Source organism: Seriola lalandi, unplaced genomic scaffold (genome assembly GCF_002814215.2).
Source record: "Seriola lalandi dorsalis isolate HSWRI2012SDOR001 ecotype SW California unplaced genomic scaffold, Sedor1 jcf7180002054688, whole genome shotgun sequence".
In the NCBI taxonomy this organism is placed as follows: domain Eukaryota; kingdom Metazoa; phylum Chordata; class Actinopteri; order Carangiformes; family Carangidae; genus Seriola; species Seriola lalandi.
The window spans coordinates 1,330,484-1,351,173 of record NW_019525241.1 but is presented as its reverse complement, the minus strand read 5'-3'; the positions used below and the strand labels follow the sequence as shown (position 1 = coordinate 1,351,173).

At 38.8% G+C, this 20,690-nt stretch overlaps 4 protein-coding genes across 7 annotated transcripts in view; 2 read left to right on the top strand and 2 right to left on the bottom strand.

Annotated features, from left to right (window-relative positions):
• The first annotated feature begins 1,588 nt into the window (after window positions 1-1,588).
• slc5a8 (solute carrier family 5 member 8) lies at window positions 1,589-8,663 on the top strand. Of its 3 annotated transcripts, none has more exons than XM_087178422.1 (17): window positions 1,589-1,896; window positions 2,298-2,417; window positions 3,076-3,141; window positions 3,259-3,310; window positions 3,432-3,475; window positions 3,684-3,722; window positions 4,025-4,140; window positions 5,091-5,231; window positions 5,471-5,600; window positions 5,904-5,992; window positions 6,261-6,370; window positions 6,476-6,543; window positions 6,693-6,779; window positions 7,054-7,271; window positions 7,635-7,738; window positions 7,845-7,933; window positions 8,020-8,663. In XM_087178422.1, the coding sequence occupies exons 1-17, from the start codon at window positions 1,663-1,665 to the stop codon at window positions 8,137-8,139; spliced, it is 1,827 nt and encodes a 608-aa protein (XP_087034548.1). In that variant the 5' UTR covers window positions 1,589-1,662; the 3' UTR covers window positions 8,140-8,663. The 3 variants fall into 3 exon arrangements, with proteins under 3 accessions (XP_087034548.1, XP_023278729.1, XP_087034549.1); XM_023422961.2 differs by having other exon boundaries at window positions 1,590-1,896; window positions 3,432-3,499; XM_087178423.1 differs by lacking the exons at window positions 1,589-1,896; window positions 2,298-2,417 and adding an exon at window positions 2,656-2,715 and having other exon boundaries at window positions 3,432-3,499.
• Window positions 8,664-11,664: 3,001 nt separating this feature from the next.
• lyrm5a (LYR motif containing 5a) lies at window positions 11,665-12,928 on the bottom strand. 2 transcript variants are annotated; one of them, XM_023423017.2, is made up of 3 exons: window positions 12,808-12,928; window positions 12,551-12,623; window positions 11,665-12,453 (listed from the first exon to the last, which is right to left on the bottom strand). In XM_023423017.2, the coding sequence occupies exons 2-3, from the start codon at window positions 12,593-12,595 to the stop codon at window positions 12,241-12,243; spliced, it is 258 nt and encodes an 85-aa protein (XP_023278785.1). In that variant the 5' UTR covers window positions 12,596-12,623; window positions 12,808-12,928; the 3' UTR covers window positions 11,665-12,240. The 2 variants fall into 2 exon arrangements, with proteins under 2 accessions (XP_023278785.1, XP_023278786.1); XM_023423018.2 differs by having other exon boundaries at window positions 12,886-12,912.
• Window positions 12,929-12,959: 31 nt separating this feature from the next.
• dnai7 (dynein axonemal intermediate chain 7) lies at window positions 12,960-19,203 on the top strand. Its single transcript, XM_087178431.1, has 17 exons — window positions 12,960-13,013; window positions 13,371-13,388; window positions 13,577-13,661; window positions 13,910-13,998; window positions 14,241-14,345; window positions 14,490-14,627; window positions 14,883-15,017; window positions 15,195-15,298; window positions 15,403-15,561; window positions 15,663-15,841; window positions 15,906-15,968; window positions 16,242-16,411; window positions 16,516-16,675; window positions 16,796-17,010; window positions 17,091-17,249; window positions 18,325-18,438; window positions 18,893-19,203. The coding sequence occupies exons 1-17, from the start codon at window positions 12,960-12,962 to the stop codon at window positions 19,166-19,168; spliced, it is 2,223 nt and encodes a 740-aa protein (XP_087034557.1). The 3' UTR covers window positions 19,169-19,203.
• Window positions 19,204-19,277: 74 nt separating this feature from the next.
• irag2 (inositol 1,4,5-triphosphate receptor associated 2) overlaps window positions 19,278-20,690 on the bottom strand; it is a 31,420-nt gene continuing 30,007 nt past the window's right edge. The window contains exon 39 of the mRNA XM_023422981.2: window positions 19,278-20,382. Coding sequence (XP_023278749.1) covers window positions 20,240-20,382 — 143 coding nt within the window. The 3' untranslated portion in view covers window positions 19,278-20,239. The remainder of the gene's footprint in view (window positions 20,383-20,690) is intronic.

The following is a 20,690-nucleotide window of genomic DNA, read 5'->3' as shown; positions in this document are numbered from 1 at the left end:
AAAATGCACAGGTGTAATTAATAACATTAATGTTAGTATTCCATTCAGGTGTGTCTATGCATGTTGGCTCACTGGCCTGGCTTATTTAAACACTTCCATCATTAATGTTATTAGTTACACTTGTGCTTTTCCTTCTGTAACAAGGAAACCATCTACTGTGAATAAGCTCCATTCTACCTTTTTGATTTGACTTCATTTACTTTTGTGTGTAAATTCTGAGTTTTGGAACATGTATGATTAGAAAAAAACTGACAGGTACAATATCACTAATTCACACATCTGTCATCTAGGAGCAAAGGCAAGGTTTCTAACAGTTTTTGGCACAGTTTGGAAATTTTTCAGGGCACTACATAGTACATACATTTTACAAAAGAATCAAATCTGGGATATACTTTACCCTTTAAACAATGAATAATTGTGGAGGAGATAGCTTTTTTTATGTAGCTTTTTTGAGTGAGAGATATCTGCCATATATCGACCAATAGATATCACCAACACACATGCTGAATGTCACATTCTATACCAGTTTTCCAACTGCACTGAAATTAATTTTTATCCACCTGTACATTTGGCAGTAAAAGTCACAAAGAACTTCACCCTGCTCCAGATGACTTAAATATTTTTACATCAAAATTCATTCATTTCAACCATCAATAGTAACCATTATTTACAATTAACTTTTTTTTTTTTTAATTTATGAATGAAAAAACATAGGCTACTGAAATTTGTTCTGCATTATGAAACTCCATGTCCTTTGCTTGTTGTCTTTTGCATTTGGATGGTACCAAACCCAGGCTGGCACCATAGAAAACTCCAGAAATAGGGCTCTTTGTAAAGGATATAATATACCATTACATCTATATTCCAGAAAATGTAGGTTAAATTAAGAAAAATATTATATATGCTATTAATAAAAAAAAGTATGTGAGTTATTTACATCCTAAAGGAGTTTTTTAAATCGAAAACAACTGGACTAGGTTATTTGTCTGGGAAGACGTTTCACCTCTCATCCAAGAGGCTTCATCAGTTCGTGTACGCATCTGACCAGGCTAGGACTGGTCCTACTTTCTGGTGTGGAGACCCAGGTATTTAACCTCCTGTGGGCGTTCACAAGGATGATGATGTCACTGGTTCCCTTTTGTGCTCCAAGTGTCAACGACAGTAGTTTGCATGACTGTCGTTGGTGGAAAATTGGTTTCGTTATTTACACATTTTTACATCTGTACTGATGAATGCAAAATATATATGTGTGTGTGTGTGTGTGTGTGTGTGTGTGTGTGTGTGTGTGTGTGTGTGTGAGTGTGTGTGTTTGTGTGTGTGAAGAACTGATGATAGCTTTTATCCTGTGGTTAGGTGAACAGTTCATTCTGGCCTGTTGACTTCACAACATGTACCTGCCTGGAATTCTCTCTCTCTCTCTCTCTCTCTCTCTCTGTCTCACACACACACACACACACACACACACACACACACAAACACACACACACACACGTAAAAGGTTTCGGTCTGTTGTCCTGCTTCTGGCTCAGCATTGACTGAGAAGGTGACGTGCCAGGACCTCTATTTATCCACAGAGGACTGTCTGTTTCTGAGAACACATGAAAGAGTTTCTGCAACTTCCTGAACAGTTTTATTTCTAGTTTTGGTCTGAATTCTACAAAAATGTCAGGGGAATCTCTGGTTGCTGGCTCCTTTGTGGTAGCAGACTATGTGGTCTTTGCTCTCATGCTGATGGTGTCCGCTGCTGTCGGGGTCTACTACGCCTGGGTGGACAGGGGCCAGAGAAGCTCCGGGGACTTCCTAATGGGGGGCCGCAGACTGACGGCCCTGCCTGTCTCCCTGTCCCTGACCGCCAGCTTCATGTCAGCCATCACAGTGCTGTCAAATCCAGCCGAGGTAAGATTCCCAAGGGACAAATGCAAAAAACGTCTCTTGTGAAAAGTCATTTTGTGTCTGGTTCAGTCTGCAGGATGTATTTTTATGATACAAGAAAACTTTTTTGGTGAGGGGAGAACACTTTTCCCCTGTAGTTCATGAAAATCTCACAAGACACGCTCACTGAACACAAACAGAGACCGGCTTCATTTCCTCAGTGTTTACTGGAGGGTTGTGGATAGATATAATTGATCTACTTTATGTGGCTTTGTGGTTTTTCCTTGCTAGTCAAAAGTTCACATCGTAATTTAAATTCCAATTTCTCCACCTTGCCACTTTACCATGCTCAAATGAATGATTTCTTTCATAACTTGCAAAAATCATAGAAAACATCAGTAATTCATATTATCTCTGGTCCTTAGGTGTATCGCTACGGAGCCAGTATTGGATTTTATGGTCTCTCCTATGTAATGACGATAGTGTTCACATCTGAGGTCTTTCTTCCAGTATTTTACAGACTTGCTGTCACCAGCACGTATGAGGTGAGTGTACTTTGGTTTTCAATTTATGTGCTGAGTTATTTATATTGTTTTGTGTGATGTTTTTTGTGCAGTTTTGCATTGCAGTGGTTGTACTTTTAGTTTTTTCATAAAGGCATGAAATACGTACAATGTTTTCTTGTACCTTTAAAACAGTAAAAAAAACTGACCCAGATATTTGACTGTTGTTGTCTTACTGTGCAAATACAAGGTTGGTGTAAGAGTTGTTAAAATTGACATTGAAACACTGAAGAGCACGTCCCTGTTGTAGTCTGACGTAGATATGACTCTGCTCCTAAAAGTATGTTGAAACTGAGTTAGGTAAAAGTGAGGTGAGATGAGTTTGGGAAGGTTTGGTCAGAGTGGAGTGAGATTGTTTGTTGGTTGGGTTCTACATCAGTAAAAGTGTGCTGTAAAGGCTGTGGAGGGCAGCAGGCTACTGTGTAGTTAAAGCTACAGGCATGATTTGTAAAATAGGGTGGCGGTTGGGATCAGAAATTATGAAGCAAATCCAGAAGACTGGATGGACTGGATGTGAAAACCTTTTGTATTATCATGCCAAAAAACTGTCCTGAACTTACTGACCTAACTTAAACTGATCACAGGTCTGTTACTAACCTTTTATATTGTCTGTTATTTTCTGTGTCATGTCTCTGCCAAGTATCTGGAGCTACGTTTCAACAGAGCAACCCGTCTGCTGGGAACTCTGCTCTTCATTGTGCAAACAGTGAGTAAGAAGCCAGTCAACACATAATTACAGGACTTTGACCTGTGTGGGTCAAACCACAAATCCAACACCCACTGAGGGTCATTTATGTTGGAATTGAATCTCTCTTTGTCACAGATTCTCTACACTGGAATCGTCATTTATGCCCCAGCTCTAGCTTTAAACCAAGGTATGTTGGTTTCAGTCTTCAGCAGTCAGGTTAGCACCACATACCTACACGAAGGCACTTAAAGCTGCTTGGTTTTGCTCAGCTGAGTGACCACTGCCTGAAAGCCTCCTTCTCTCTGCAGTGACTGGTATGAATCTGTGGGGTGCAGTCATCTCCACAGGCTTGGTGTGTACTTTTTACTGCACAATGGTACGTAACACAATCTGCTCTACTGAGTACTGCTGTGCACATAAACAAAACTGAATAAACCTCTTAATTTTTTATGGCAAGTATTGACATCACTGATTGTTTTCTCCAGAATTTCTATTCTTTGAATTCCTGGATTTGAATGTACAGTCGACACAACACCTGTCTGTGGTTTACATTGTTACAGGGTGGTCTGAAGGCAGTGGTGTGGACTGATGTCTTTCAGGTAGGCTTCTGGATGAAAACAGTAACTGGTCCTACACAGTCAGATTTGTGAGGGAACAAACTGACAGTTTAACTGGATATGTCACATATCATATGTGCTAGTGACAATACTGTAGACAAGGGTTTAATACACAGCTACACTAGTCGAAGCCATCGCAGTACATATACACCAACTGTTTTGGCTCGTGTTTTGGAATAATGTATTCAGCTTAGTATGCTGTATGTGTATAATAGTTTAAGGAGAAAATGATAACCGTTACTGGGACAAAGACAACCCTAAAATATGTACATTTTCCCCTCCAGCTTGCTGTCATGCTTGCAGGCTTCCTGTCTGTCATCATCAGGTCCGTGGTCTTAAAAGGTGGAGTCTTCCCCATCATTTCAGATTCAGAACAAGGAGGGAGACTCAATTTTTGGGAGTGAGTATGATGAATAAAAACATTAAGTTGCTAAACCTCAGTTAAACAGTGGAAAGAGATTAAACTCTCGACACACAAGGTGCAGGAGCAGTACATTGTTGTAATAATATTATTATTGTACTATAACAGTATATGATTAAATGTGAACATTTTGATATTCTACACGAGAGTACTATCTTTCAGCCATGTGGCCACCACTGGGCAACAAACAAGCTGCCAATGAACTGAAACATCCAAACCATTCATGTTGCCTGTCTCTCTCCGTGGTGCTGAAACATTTAATCCCAAACTGTGTTACTAAATCAGAGGCTAGATCCTCTGAAGTCTGCAATTCTATATTCATATTATAATCATAACAGGTCTTTTTGTTTGAATTTGAATTTGGTGAAGACAAATGGAGTGTCCAGGTGATCTTCATCAACTTATTCAATCTGCAAATGTAACATAACCTGGTAAATATATATGTTCCGGTGGTCATTGATTTCTAGTAAATACAGTATATTACTTAGACCAATTAAAAAGCCATGCAAGACATAATTAATAATAGGAGTCAGACACAAACTCCATGTCTTGTTCTTGATAGCTGCTATGAAAAAAATTGAAGTTACACTATATATTATGTTATACTTTTTGCCATTTGTTTGTTGTGTTGAAATTACACAACTCTGTTCAGTCATTATGGAACATTTGTCATTTTACCATTTCTGTTTACACTTTGTGAGCAATTTATGGGAAGTTTCCTGGACATAATATTTGACTTACAAATTGGCATGGTCCTCCTAGATACACCATTTGTTTTGCTATCTATGAGGCCAAACCATTTTATTTGAGAAGGAGGCTTTCAGGTTCTTTGAGGGAACACATCTGTGTGAATAGTGATCCAGTTCCTGATCAAGGGGACTGCTTAATAATTTCTGGCAACAAACTGTTGTCTTTTTTTGTTTCACAAGCTTTGACACAAACCCTCTGAGAAGACACACTTTTTGGACCATAACCATTGGAGGGACATTTGTTTGGGTCAGTATCTATGGGATCAACCAGGCCCAGGTTCAGAGATATATCTCCTGCAAGAGCCTCGGTCATGCCAGAGTGTGAGTCTTGTTTTACAGGGGGGTACATTTACCAGGACACATGGTGGGATGTACCTATTCTTTGTGCTCTTAAAGGAAATCTTCCACTAAACTTGGAAGAGTCCTACAGCATCTCACTTAAAGTAGCTGGGGAATTAACACATTTATCATGAAACATAGAAGTAGTTTCTAATGCTTTTGTATGTTTTTTGTGCTTTGCAATTAGTTAAATGTCTATTTTTGTTTCTTCTCGTATCCAGATCTCTGTACATCAACCTTTTAGGCCTGTGGTCCATCTTGTTATGCTCAGTTTTTGCAGGAATGTGTCTCTACTCTGTCTATAAGAACTGTGACCCATGGAAAGCTGGCCTGGTTTCTGCTCCTGATCAGGTATGATGGAGAGAGGTATACCAGAGCTGTAACTGCAATCACTGGCTTAACAAAACACACATAGCTGTAGTCACCAGAAAAGAAACATTAAAGAGAAATACAGTAATCTAGATGTTGTTGTATGTTTTTACAAATAATCAGCCAGATGTTCATTTTCTATGTGAGATACCAGGATGTTCCAACTTAGATGAAAGGTTGATTCGTTCAACTAATGTTAAACTATTATGCATTATTATAATATGCATTGAGAGAATCCAGTCCTGTAGATGATGTGTGTAATCCACTGTCACTCTTCCTCTGTAGCTGATGCCATATTTGGTGATGGACATCTTGGGAGACTATCCTGGCCTTCCTGGACTATTTGTTGCAGCAGCATATAGTGGATCTCTAAGGTTAATACGGCACTTAACATTATTTTATTTTAGTTATTTCACTCACTGTTTTGCTTGCCATATTTTTTTAGCAGATTGTAGTTATGGTAAAAATATATCATAGGTGATATTAGGTCTGTATAATTTTTAATTTCTTCATTTATTACTTATTTGGTCAGAATATCAGCTCCTGTTCAGTGCTACAAAGTAGGGCTGGGGGGGGGGGGGGGGGGGTATTTACATGTGTATATATAATTTTGTGTGTGTTTTGTGTTATATCAACCCCCAGCACAGTGTCTTCCAGCATCAATGCGCTGGCTGCAGTGACGGTGGAGGACCTGATCAAACCGTACACTAACATGTCTGAGAGACACCTGTCCTGGATCTCTAAAGGACTGAGTGAGTGGACTGTCCTTGCGTACAATCTTTCAGCTGAACGAGGTGTCTACTGAACACTGATACAGTCAGGTGGTAATTAAAGGTTGAAATCTCTGTTGTTTGCAGGTCTCGTATATGGGGCTTTGTGCATCGGAATGGCTGGACTAGCTTCACTCATGGGCGGGATTTTGCAGGTAGAGTGGATCTGTTTCATAAGTGCTTCATATTGTAGGATGTATATAACTGATAATTATACAAATATTTGTAGCCTTTTGAATGAGACTCTGCCTTGGTTATTAAAAATCAGCCCTGCAATTTAAGTGAAATGTGTCTCTTCGTACAGGCAGCCATCAGTATATTTGGGATCGTTGGAGGTCCTTTACTTGGCCTGTTCACACTGGGTATCCTTTTTCCATTTGCCAATTCCAAAGTAAGTCTGTTCTCTTTCAACTGGACATTAATCCAGCATCGTAAATGAACTTTACTGGCTGTAAGGGCTGTGATTTATTTGATCCATTCATACTGGTGTAGATGAAGTTATTAATAATGTACTCTATAAGATTTATTATAAATTATAAGGTATCTTTCCAAATTCTTTATAGCATTTGCCCGCTTACCACCCCTCTCGAGCTCCTGTATTTCATTTACAGCAGATCCTCTGAAAAGCACATATTAGCATTTTCAGTGATTTAAATGCTTTCTAGGGAGCTCTGTCAGGTCTTGTGTCAGGGTTGGTCGTGTCCCTGTGGGTGGGCATCGGAGCCCAGATATACCCTCCCTCACCTGAGATGACTCGACCCTTGCCACTGTCCACTGAGGGCTGTAACTTCACTGTTATAGACAGCCTCAACTGGACCTCCACGGCTCTGCCAACACAACTAACCTCCATCACCACAGCCCCAGTACACAACCTTGACAGCAGGTAAATGTGTAACTAATTGTAATTGATTATTAGTTTGATATTATTTAACACAATTAATATCCCCAGGTGAGGTATGGGTAGTGCAAGGATGCAAAATTGTAGCGTAAGAACATTGTGATCAAGTTAGTTAGATGTGATATATTAGTATTGAGTTTAAAGAACGTACAAACAACTGACCCCACGTAGACCCTACACGACCCTGAATCAGCCTTTTTTGTTTGTCTAAATCTCTGCTGGAGAGTCCAGTTAAACACAATGAGGATATAAGGATGAATTCAAAGATGTTGATGTCACAGTTTTGCCTGTATGTGCAAGTTTTTACTCCTCGTGCACTAATTTAATTTCATTCTCTACCACCACCAGGCCTGGGCTGGCAGATAACTGGTACTCTCTGTCCTACCTTTACTTCAGTCCCATCGGAACCATAGTATCTATTAGTGTGGGGCTGATAGTCAGCCTGTTCACAAGTAAATAACATTTAACAGTACTTTGATTATGAAAATCAAAGTAAGTTCTTCACTGTTTTGTGATGAGCTTCAGGTTTTTTTGACATGTTCTTAATGTACATTTCAGGAGGCTACAGGCTGAAGGTGGAATCAAGGCTTACACTGATGAAAGAAGACACAACTCCTTATTACCTAATCAAGTTTTTCAAAGACAGAGTAAGTACTGCAGCAGTGAACCCCATATCAAATGCTACAGACTAATAACAGCTGCTGACTTTGGATTTGTGCTCTTCCCTCTCAAGGTCTTGAGACGAACAGGAAAGTTTGACCTGACAAAGGACAGAGACAAGAACTTTGGCAACACAAATCCTGGTTTCTGTGACACTGAGATGGACTTAACAAAAACTAGCATTCCCACATGAAATGATACACATTTTCTAGATTTGTTTTTTGCATTTGTTGCATGTTCTTAACACAAAGGAGGAGTCATATTCATATATTATAGTCTAATACAAGAAATGTCAGGAAAAGGATTTAAATTTCAAGAAGAAAATGTGTGATTTATAACAAATCGGGATGCCACTGCTTTAAAAATATACATATGCACAATATTTATTTTTGTTCTCTGTCATATTATTATATCATGCCATTTAAACATGTATTTACAAATAGATGGTGAAATTTAAAACACAAATTAAAGCTCTGACATTGTAATATATTATCATTGGTAGTTCAGAAATGTGATTTTGTCTCTTCCTGAAATGACATTCATAGATTCATACATTACATAGATAATGAGTACCTTATGTGTGTGTCTGGGTGTGAAGTTCTGTGACCAGAACAATGCCTCTTCTCGGCTTATTCACTTCATGTTCTGCTGAAGCAAGGACACAAACATATAAACACACACAGTCTATACTGTAGGAGATTAAAGGTTTCAAGGCTGTTTTACTGTTTGTCATTGTTGAGTGAGAAAATATTTTGTGGACAGACTTAAGTTATTTGAAGTTTTGGTCTGACTTCCACCAAAATGTTAAGGGGCTCTCTGGTAGCCGTGGCGTTTGTTCTTGAACTGGTGGTGACTGCTGGAGTTGTGGTCTACTGTGCCTGCGTGAACAGGGGCCAGAGAAGCTCCAGGGACTTTCTAATAAGAGGCTGTGGTCTGTGAGCTCTGCCTTTATCCCTGTCCCTCACTGCCAGCTACCTGTCAGCCTCTGTAGTGCTGGCCAACCCAGGTGAGGTTAACAGCAGACAGACCCTTCATGCAAAAAACATCTCTTCCTGATCCGGCCTGTTGAATGCCAATTCCTCCATTAATGGGGTAAGATGTTTTTTATCTGTACTGAAATGTTGGTTTAATTATTTTAGGCAGCAAGTTGAGATGATTTCCGGTTAGATTTCAAGTTGCAGAGGTTATTAGCTGACTGAGAAGGATGAGCAATGGTGGATAAAGGATAATAAAAATATGGAGTATCTAAAACAGAGGTCCGGATCAGGTTAGTTATTAAGAATAATTCAAATTTGTTTTTTAAAAAAAAATAAGATATTAGTATTACTGAGGGAATGTTTTAGGGAATAATTGGCCAATATTTCATTTCAGATTGTGTCATGTATTTCAATAAAAATAATACTCATAATAATAAAATAGTACATGTTTTAATTTGTGTATATAAGTTTTAACTCTTTATTTTTTTTATTAGTTGGTTAAGTTTCCTTTTTAAAATAAAAAAAAAAGAAAGATTTTAGTTGGTAAATAGCTCTTTCATTCCCTCTTAATTTGTAGATACATTTTTAACTTGTTTTATAGATAACATTTAACTTTAATTTCTTATTAGTTGGTTAAGTTTCCTTTTTCAAAAAACAAAACAAAAACAAACACAAAAAAATGATTTTAGTTTTTCGAAAATCTTTCATTTTTTCTCAGTTTGTGGATAAGTTTTAATTCGATTTAATTTGCAGATAAGATATTTAAAAAGTTATTTTAGATTAGTTGGTAGATAACTTTAATTTCCTTTTAGTTTGTAGAGTGTGTAGTGTGTGTAGTCTTTTATTTCCTCTTAAGTTGTAGATAAGTTTGAACTTTTTCATTTCCTATTAGTTTTGACTACTTTATTCCTTCTTAGTGTGTAGACATGTAATGTAAGTCTTTCAGGTTTTTTAATATCGTCTACACAACTTTAAAGAAAAAAAAGTAATGGTAAGTTTTCACAATGAGTCTTTTTCTTTTTCTAATTTCTTCACAGTTTCCTCAAAATAAAAACAAAAACATTCTCCAAAAACTCACAACAAAATAACATGAATGCGTGGATGGTACATTTGTCTACAAGTTGTCACAACTTCATGACAGCGGTAAAGGGCTTCAGGAGGGTCTACTAACAATGATCCACCCAACAGGTTTTTGCTACAGTTCATATGTTGGCGTAATGACAGACTACTTTGGTAAATCTCCCATTTTGCACTAAGTGGATTTTCTTAATGAATGAATGAGCAAGTTAAAACATTTAATAGGTGTGTTATGTCAATCTCATGATTTGAACTGAACAAAATAACATTGATGTACAATAATACCATAACAGTCTTTTATACTGTATTTTTAAATTTTATGGCTCTGCCACATATCTGGAGCTGTGTTTAAACAGAGCAACCCGCCTGCTGGGAACTGTGCTGGTCATTGTTCTGACATTAAGAGGACAGTCAGCACATATTCTAATTCAATTTTTTTTCTATCTAAATGCCCAATATAATTGCAAAATAACCAATTTAAGCACTATTCATGGAGACAATACCCAAAATTTTACATCAGCCATTTGCTTAAATAGATCCCACAGCCAGAGGGCGCTCTTGACTGGTTGATGTGCTTTAGGTTTGCTCTGATACCTAGACATCTGGACTGATGTGTTCCAGGTAAGCCTCTGGATGGAAAGAATGCCCATGTTGTGGTTGGTGTAGTAATGCCAGTAGTAGTAGTATAACCTCTGTCACTGACCGCTGAGGACTGTGACTCCATCACTACAGACAACTTCAACTGAACCAGGAAGAAAAACTGGTAATTGGATATTTGATTGACTCGTAAACTGAATGTGGGAGTAAGAGTACAGGTACATATCAAATGGAACAAAGAAATGCTAATGGTTTGATATTAGTTGCAATATTTGACATCTGCATCTGAAATAATGACATTTACCGGGAAGGGTTTCAAATTAAGATGCAGTGTAAGATTATTGTGACATCGAAGCAGCATAGTGAACCTATTATATTCTTCAATATAACACCTATGTGTGATTATGGCTGATAAATTATATCATCAAAACAGTCAAAAATAATCTGGGCACAGACAGTAAATTAGTTTGATTATTTTGACATTCTCCATATTCAGTACATAAAACTGAACAGTTCAAATAAAAGTGAGATTTTTAACATTAGGGATTTTGCAAATGATTTTCTTCATTCCCACTTTAAAACAAAAACTACTACCACTCATGATTTTAATGACTTTCTGATGTTATATTTATCAGAATAAATTTATATTTTATATATGAATTTATATATAAAATTATATTTATGAAGAACTTAGTATATCATTTTCTTAACCTTAGAGCTGGGTTCTCACAGGAGGGGGTTGTTTGATGTGCAATGAGAACTGTGCAAGATTTCTGAGATATTTATATCAACTGTCGATTTATATTTTATATATGTTTCCTGTATAAAAAAAAAACAAAAAAAACAAAAAGTGAAACAATATGAAAACCTATATACTGGTCAAAGCTGCAAGAGCTCAAAAGATTAACTATTTGTTGTGTAATTTTTTACCTTTCTTGTGTTTATCGCTTCTTGTAAAAAATACAAATATATTTACAAAATTATTTTAAACAAGCAAAGAAAAGGAGTTAAATTATTGGAGAAAAGATGACATCACTGTTTTAAAACATCTGTACAGTTTTGCAAAATTTTGTTTTGATTTCTATTTAATAGTGCATAGATACATGGTCATGTACATTCGTTCTTCAAGAAATTTAACCATGTATTTACAAATATATACTGTACATGTACACTGTAATACAAAATACATTTCACAATGTGGTTCAGTCAGTTCCTCTGCTTCTACAGGTTATTACAGATCAGGTATAAGTCTGCTTCTTTATTATTAGCTGTAACTTCTTGGCAATGGTCATGATCCAAACACCAATGAAATGCCTAATAACTTTTCTGGAAGAAAACCTGTGATATCAACATACATACAATATTTGAGATTAAAAACACTGACATTAAGATGCGACTTGTGTCTAAAAAACACAAAGTACATTCTGTAACAGCCACATTATTATCACTTTCTGGCACTTATTGCAGATGGATCTTCCATTTCCCTTATGAGGCAAGCATATTTTATTTATGTAAGGGCAACCGTCGGGGGTTTGTCATTTCAGCAGAGTAATGTGTAGTAAATATTATTGACACTTTGACTCAATGTTCACGCTGCCCGTTTTAATTTCAGAAAGATAATCTGAATCTGTGTCTGTGTGTAATTACTTTTCTGGTTCATAATACCTCTGCTTCATGGCTCGATATTTCCTGAGGAAATAGAGGGCCTCCAGTTCCTTGATGACAAACTCGCCTCGGGCCACCAGCTTCTTGACCTTCTCGGGGTCTGTCACGTCTTTGTTCTTCATGAAGGCTGACTTCAGGCGATCTCTGAAATACGCTGATCCCTGGGGGTACTCTCGGCCAAGATACAGCAGCTTAAGGAGAAGGAAAACCACACTGTTACACATTATCAGCACAATATACAGCAGACCCTCGAGTGTAGAAGTGCGTGTCACTGACTGATTCACTTACCGTTTTGTAAAGTTTGATAACCTCACCCTTTAAAGGGTTGGCCATGTCAGGAACGAGGTGTCCTTTCACGTTCCTGAAATGAGAGGAAATGTAATACAGAAACAAGAATCGTGGTGATCGTGAGTGAAAGAAGCCAGACAGCCAGGCTAACAATAGAATTAGCCAGCTAGCTAGCTAGTTAGTTAGTTAGCATTTACCTAATACTACATCCCTCAAACTCTACAAACAACTGTATTAAACAATGCATTAATATTTACACGCGTTATTTAGCTGGGTCGGATTCCTCAAGCTGTACTGAAAACGTCTCCTTTTCACTTTGTCCTTCCTTTACCTACAGTGTACATTGCAGTTGTACACTCAGTCGTATGTCGTTTCCTCTTATGTCGTAAATAAAAACAGAAGACCACGCATGCGTACATGTTTCCATGGTTACTGGACGCTAGATTTTCATAGCTTCAGTATGGTGAGTTTTTAACAGTTTCTTTCAAATAAATTGCCCCTTTTTTGTCCTTAAACCATTGTATTCAAATAGTTTAAGAGGCAAGGTTTAATGCTGACTATAGGTAATAGTTATATATATATATATATATAAAAGGTATGGCTAAAGTTAAATTAAAGTAATTTATATGACAGTGAGTACAAGGCTGCAGTTAGCTGTACTGGTTAGCAGGCAAGTTAGCAAGAAGTACCTTTAATTTTAAATTCTCTGTCTTTTCTTCATTTTCATTCTAACATTACCCTGTATCCTGTGCCTTGAATTTATGACTTAAAGCATGTTAATCTTTAACTCTTTCTCCATGTTTTCTCCTGTGAATGATAGCCGCCCAAGAAAGGAAAGGTATGAGCAAAAGGCAGTCAGCACATTCTCAATTTTATAACTAAATGAATCAAATCAGTTCTGTAGTCAAAGATGCAGAGTACACAATCCCCTTTTCCCTAACAATCTACCCATTTCCAAGTAAGTATGGATAGGCCAGTGAGCTGTCCCTGTTAAACACTCATTTATAATGTTTTGCTGGTTTGAAGTCATCCAAAAAGGGAAATAAACCATCCAAGGCCCAGAAGGCGAAGCAGCAGCAAGAGGAGGAGGAAAGGAGGCTGCAAGAGGAAGGTAAATCCCTGTCCCTATCAATTTTAACTGGGGCAAAATGATAAAATATAGGTATTTGTTGTAAGCACTTGTAAACATCCGCTCTACAGTGTGTGGCATGAAATTCAACAGTAAGATGATGAAAAGCAATCTGTTTAATCTATTTTTGAGGTTTTACCAGTCACTGTTTAGGAATAAAAAAGAGATTCCTACAGTTTTAGGATATGTGTTGAGGTACTCTGTACATCCTATATATTTTTGCTTTACAGAGGAAGCTCGGCTACAGGCAGAGAGAGACGAACTGGAAAAGTTGGAAAGAGAGAGAAAGGAGAAGGAGCTGGAAAAGCTAGAATTAAAGGTAAGATTTCCCTGTGGAATATAATGCCATGTTAGTCATGTTCATTAAGCTATGGAGTGTGGAACATCTGATTCTTTTTCATTTTGAGAATAAATTTTGTTTCAAACAAGCCCTGTTTGCTATCTATCTATTTATCTATTGAAGATAAGTCCTGTAATTTCCTCAGGAAACACACAGTCGATCACTGTTGTCTTGAGTGGTCATACCTTTGTTGCAGTGTTCAATGATGTATTCGTCAACAGGACAGAGAGCGCAGAGAGGATGAGTTAGATGAACTACGCCATCTACTGGAGAATAATCATATTGCAGTAACCAAATGGAAAACTGATGCTATGGAGAAAGCCAAGGTGTGTGTTTTTGTCTGAGTTATTTAGTGAGAGGGTAGAAAAATAAGAGTTTAAAGTGGATACACAAACAACAACACCACCAAAAATGGTCTTAACAGATTTCTCATGGCTGATAATAAATATCCAGTAATTTCTTGTGTGCAGTGGGAGAAGTATATGCATTGTGATGGTACCCCTGACCCAGCAGTACAGCGGGATATTAACACATATATCAGCTTATGGAGAGATGACCCAGAAGTCAACATCACATCTGTGCTCAAGCAATGTAACCTCGCTCTACAGGTGTATTTTATGTTTAGATGTGTGTGTGGCTTGAAATTACTTGATTAGTCAAAGGACAAAAATAGAGAGGTAAACACTTTACCATTGTTCCTTACACTAAAAACAAGACCATTTGAGAATATGCCGATATAGTCCATCCATAGAAAGTATAATTAAAACTAGGGTATCAAGAGTGAAGCTGAGTCCTAGAAATGTATTATTTGCTGCATTCTAATGTTACCAAATCAGAAAGCAAGCACATTTTTACCCTTATAGCTGGTTGAGGAGCTGGAGGGTCTGCTCAGAGACGTTACAGATCCACAACAGGGCCAGAAGTACCAGGAGGCACTCATAAATTTGCAAGAGCTGATCCACTCTAAACACCACCGCACTTCTGAAGAGATTCTCAAGGTACAAAATTATAATTGCCATTGTGCAGTACTTCTACACTACACTACTACAGTGTAAGGAAGTGGTATGTAAACATTGGTGATTATCATGATGTCTGTGGGTTCCCTATTTTGCAAGATATGAGGCAATATTGCTAACCCCTTTTGTTGTTTATGTTGTGTGTCTCCCTGGTTACAGAGGGCCAGTGAGAGCATTGACACCGAAACAGGCAACATGCAGACTGTGGTAAAAGATGACAACATTACACTGTGTCTGTGGGCCAACCTCAAAAAGGATCCAAGGTCTGTGTGTGGTAGAAGCTACTACAAATATATTGTATAGGTTATATGTTACAATAAAAGAAAAGTCTGCAGATTGAACATCTGTTTCTAACTGGTCCATCCAGGTTTAAAGGATTAAACTTTGAAGAGGTCAACCTGGGCTTTCAGCTTCCCAAGCAGTTGGCTGTGAGCGATATTGCTGTACGGATTCTCCACACACACTACGACCACCTGTCTCTGCTAGCCAGGATGGCTCACCTGAAAATACCCACACCTAGCTGCAGGTGTGATATTACTGCCAACACTACTATTACTATGATTTTCTTCACAGTAATAATAATGCTGGTAATACTAACCTTGTCTTTCCTCATCTGTTCGGTCCCAGGTCTCTTGCAGGGGGTGACAAAGTTCCCGCAGACATAGATCTACCTGAGCAGGGGGAGACAAAAGAAGATGAGGAGGTGAAGAATGACAAGGAGACTCAACAGCAAAGAGTGGATGAGGAGGTGCAGTCCATCCGAGGGTTAGAAGGGAGGAAGATAAAACAAAAGATAAAGCGACTGGGCTGGGTTTTTACATTCAATGTGATGTTTTCATTCTTATTGTGTATGTTTCTCACAGAGTGCAGCCAGTCTCCAGTCTGCAGAATGCCAAGAGAGTCAGATACAGACACAGATGGAGGCACTCGGTGGTAAGATGCCCAATCTAACACTTCCTGACGCTCCAAATGTAAAGACAGCCACACCACACAGAATCTAAACCTGCTGTCTCTCAAACTGGTTGACAGAGTTTCTGATATATAAAATAACACTATTTAACAACTGAATCTACTGATTTCTAATGTTTTTAAATCCTGATTAAGGGTTGTTTACATCAATCATTTTTGTAAACATAGGAGTAAATGAAGTTTAGAAAGACAAATATTCTTATTCTTTTTTGGATAATTCTGTTTTCGCTCTCCTAGCTGAGGGGGACTTAAAGTCTCACTCAGTGCAGTTCACAATGATGGACGGTGATGAGCATGCCCAGGTCGTGGACCTGATGCAGTATACACCTCTGGGTGGGGTCTTCTACTATGATGTGTTCTGCCTCCCACCACAAGCGCACCAGGTCATCGGCTGGGAAATTAGACAGGTGAATAGAAAAGAGTTTCCATACCTGCTTTCACCAGGCTCGGCTGCTGACCCCTAAAGTTGACCCCACTTTTTTATTTTTCTCTCATAACACACTCCTCATAGGTGTTGGACACAGGGCTACAAGTGTTTCCCTACCCCACAGAGAGGTCCAACTTGTATGACAAGGAGGCTCTCACCTGCCCCCCTGTCGGAGTGTCTATGACGCTCCCTGACTCTGTTGTCTTCTTGGAAACTCCCCAAGTGGCTCGCTGGGATGCTGCAGGTAAGACACACAGGAACACACACCGTGTAACACTGTCAAACATAGAAAAGCAATTGTAGATGAAATTGGAAATTGCACATCAGGTGCTGTCACTGACATGACAGTTGGTCTCTCATCCAGGTAAGCAGTGGAGGATGGACGGTATCACTGATGTGTCCTATGAGGAGGAAGAGGCCAAGATTTCCTTCAAGATGGAATCTTTCCAAGCTTTTGTGCTGATGCAGGAAACTTACGCCAACCTTCCCTTCCAGAACTGGGAACTCAGGCCACTGGGCCAAGACTCTGCTGTTTTCACTGTCAACGGAGTGCTCTTTGATTTCAGTATCATGATCCAGGTAGGAGACAGGAAACTACTGTACACACATCAGCATTTCTCCTAATTTAAGAATAAAGTTTGTGTTATTTTTAATTACAGGGTGACCAGTGCATGTTGCAGTCAGAGCAGGAGAAAGGACCCTCTCACCTCCTAGGAAAGTGGATGAGTGGCCCCGCCCTACAGAAAGCCATGCTCAACGTGGGGATCAACATCTTTGTGAATGAGTACACTAACAAATATGTCAGCACCTGTGGCAAGGTCTGCATCTTCTACCTTTTGGCTTTCAGAATAAAAAAACTACAGTGCTGTGTAGAATGGACAAAACAGTGCTCCAAGTGTCTGGAGTGTATCTACATATGAGTGTAAAGTGACAGAAAGTGATGTTATCCTGTCCTTCCAAGTACAATTTTTTTTATAAAGATTGAGACATTGTTTAGGCTGGCAACACACAAAGCCATTTATGCTTCCAACTTATGTTACACACATTTGGAGCAGTTTTTTTAATGGCTTAGTTCAAAGAAAGAAGACTAAAAGTATACAGCTATGCTAGCAGCTCTGTGGGGCTGTTCTCAGGCACATTACTACTTTAACTAAATGCTAACATCACCATGCTAACATACTAACAATGATTACCCCAACATGTTGATGTTTAGCAAGCATGCATCTTAGTAAAGCATGTTAGCATGCTAACATGCACTCATTGTCACAAAACTAAGTAAGGCTGAGGTTGATGGGAATGTCATTAATTTTGCATGTATTTGGTGACGAATCAGAGGATTGGGCATATTAAAATTCTAGCCCGATGATGGCACTAGATGAAAAATTAAGGGGTTCGTCAAAGTTACTATAATTCATACTGAGTGGGATGTGAATTTCATGCCAACCTGTCCAATAGTTATTGAGATATTTCACTAAAAATATCAACTTCTTGGTGGTGATGGATGAAATGTCAGATCACCAAAGTCATTACAATTTATCTCTGTGGACCATGAATGTTAGCACAAAATTAATGGAAATCCATCCAGTGGTTGTTTAGACATGTCAGTCTCGACCAAATCGGTGGACCGACCAATTTACATCACCTGCCACATAATTAAAATACTACTTAATAATGTACACACGATTAGAGCTGCAACAATTACTTGATTAATCAGTAACTTGATAAAAGTAATCAGTTGCAGTCCTACACTGTAAGGGACATTATACAGAATGAGGAGCTTACTTATTTTTTGGATTTAGCTTTGCTGATAATACTTTAGATTCAAGTAGATTACAAGATTAGCTACATTTTCCTCACTTATAAAATGTGCCGAGTTGTTTCTCTCCTCTTCAGGACCCACTTACAGAACATGCTGCCTACGAACAGATGGCCCTCTTCGCCTCTGCCTGTGCTTTCTCATGGAGCAAGTGGAATGCCAAATGTGGAGCTGAGCATCTGGTCATGCAGGTATTCTTACTCACACATAGATACGGGTGTTGGACAGAGGAGGGAGTATACAGTCCGTGTATGGAGTCAAAAGCCACATTCAGAGGTCCATCCCATTCACTTCTGCACTGGCACATGACAAATAATTAGGTGTTGACAATGCAGTGACAAGGACTGCACCACAGCTGGGAGTTTACTGTGCCAGCTGGGTGCAACTAACACAAACAGATTTGACATTTACACACCTACAGGCAAAGCAAGGCAGAGATAAATTGCCTTTTCAGAATGAGGAAGGAGGAAGTTTTAAAGTGCCACGACTGAGTGCTGTCAAGCAGGGAGCACCTGTTTCTCACTAGAAGATAGTGAAGTTACTGGCCATGGTTAAGTGAACAGACCCAAAATCAAAACACCAAATGTAATTTTAAGGTTCTCTTCTTTCTGTTTGCACTTATTGTTCTCCCCTTTCCACCACTAGGTGTGTGAGCACCAAGGCCCCGCTCCTGTGCTTAAGAACTCCTGGAGTCTCTACCTGCTCAGCGCTCAGAGGAGTCAGAAGCTACAAATTACAGAGAAGAGTGAGGCTTTCTCTCCAGACCTTTATCCTGGCAGTGAGTTTCACTCCACCTTCATCCACATGCTCCAGGACAACATGAGCACAGAAGGCATAGCTAGGACTAGGGAATCCAATTATCTGTTCATTGATACAGTACAGAGTCTGCTCTGTGCCACCAGACCCCTGATGTATTCTTAAACCTGTGTGAAATTAAATTGGTTGCAGTTTTTTGAAAACCCACTCATTAAATATATTTTAAACACCTGAATTTGAAATGTATGTTTGGATGCACATAAGAACACACGTCTTCTATTGTAGAATTGGCTACTTTATTTGTGCAAAGTTTCACGCATCTTCTTTGGAACATACAAAAGTGTATGAAGTTGAAAACGGTGACCATCACAGCAAGAACTTAGAGGAACATTTAAAAAAACAAAAACAAAAAAAAAACCCTTTGGTGTTAAGACTGTAAGAATGTAGAATTATAACTTAACAAAAAATAAACATATTCACATCTCCCCACGCAAAACTAACAAACTCATAAATATAGATTTCAAAAACACTTAAAAAAAACAAAACACTTTAAATCAAAGTTTTATTACCAGTGTTTAGAGACTAAAAAGAAAGGAATGAAAGGAATGGAAAATTCCATTTAAAAAGGCTGGCAGTCCCGTGTGTCCTCAAGTGCATGAAATGTGTTTAAAAAGCCACGTGGCAATCAGCCATCATCCATGATGTTTGTCAATGGAAAACTGCGCTGTGGCCCATTGTACGACTTGGTAGAACAGTTCTATCATTCTGATTAAGCTGTGACATGATTGGTCAGCGTTGTGTCAGCTCTGATGACTGATCAAAACTGATTTGACATATTGTGTTGGGTCCAGGTGGACAGTTGCCAGCAGCACTGATAGTAAAACTGCATCATAATGTGTTAAAAGATTTTGAGCAGCCCACTGTGAAGAACATTGGTTGCCACCCCCTGTAACTGCTTCTTCTTTTAAAACACAGACACACGCATTCACTCACACAGACTAACTAATTTAGCAAACGTGATGTGATGTATAAAATCCTCTATAGGGTTAACTATCCCCTGAGGACTGGCCAGTGCTGTCAAAGTCTTATTTTAGGAATCTTCAGGCACCAATAAACATCCAAATGGCCTCCACCCAGGAGTGGTGCGCCGTCCTTTCCTCATCACCACCCCAGTGCACAGACAATTTCTGCAGAAGGCTGATGGACAATAACACCATCCACCCCAGGTCACAGGAGCTAGACAGGGGGCTGCCCGTTGTGCCGGAGCCCTGCGTAGGGCCACAGCAGCTGCTGGATGGTCATCCAGGAGTCCCCTGTCCCCACAGGGGCAGCATCCACTGCTGGCTGCATCACCAGGCTGGCCAACAGTGCCAGGAGACCTGCAGGGTATGACAAAGAACTGCATATAACCATCCCATATGTTGACTTAAAAAAACATCTATGCAGGTGCTCGGCTTAGATGTTGAATGAGCAGGTATGTTATTTTTAATCAGACTTTTAGGCCTGTAAGACCTTCATAAATTGTTTTTACCAAAACAAAGATGAAATCAAACTCAAACATGCAAGCTGTATTAAAAATTGTGGAAAAAAGTTTTATTTGTGCTGCTGTCAAATCCAAGTTTGGAATTATCTATAAGATTGAAAAACAAACAAAAACAAACAAACAAAAATGTACCTCAAAAAAGAC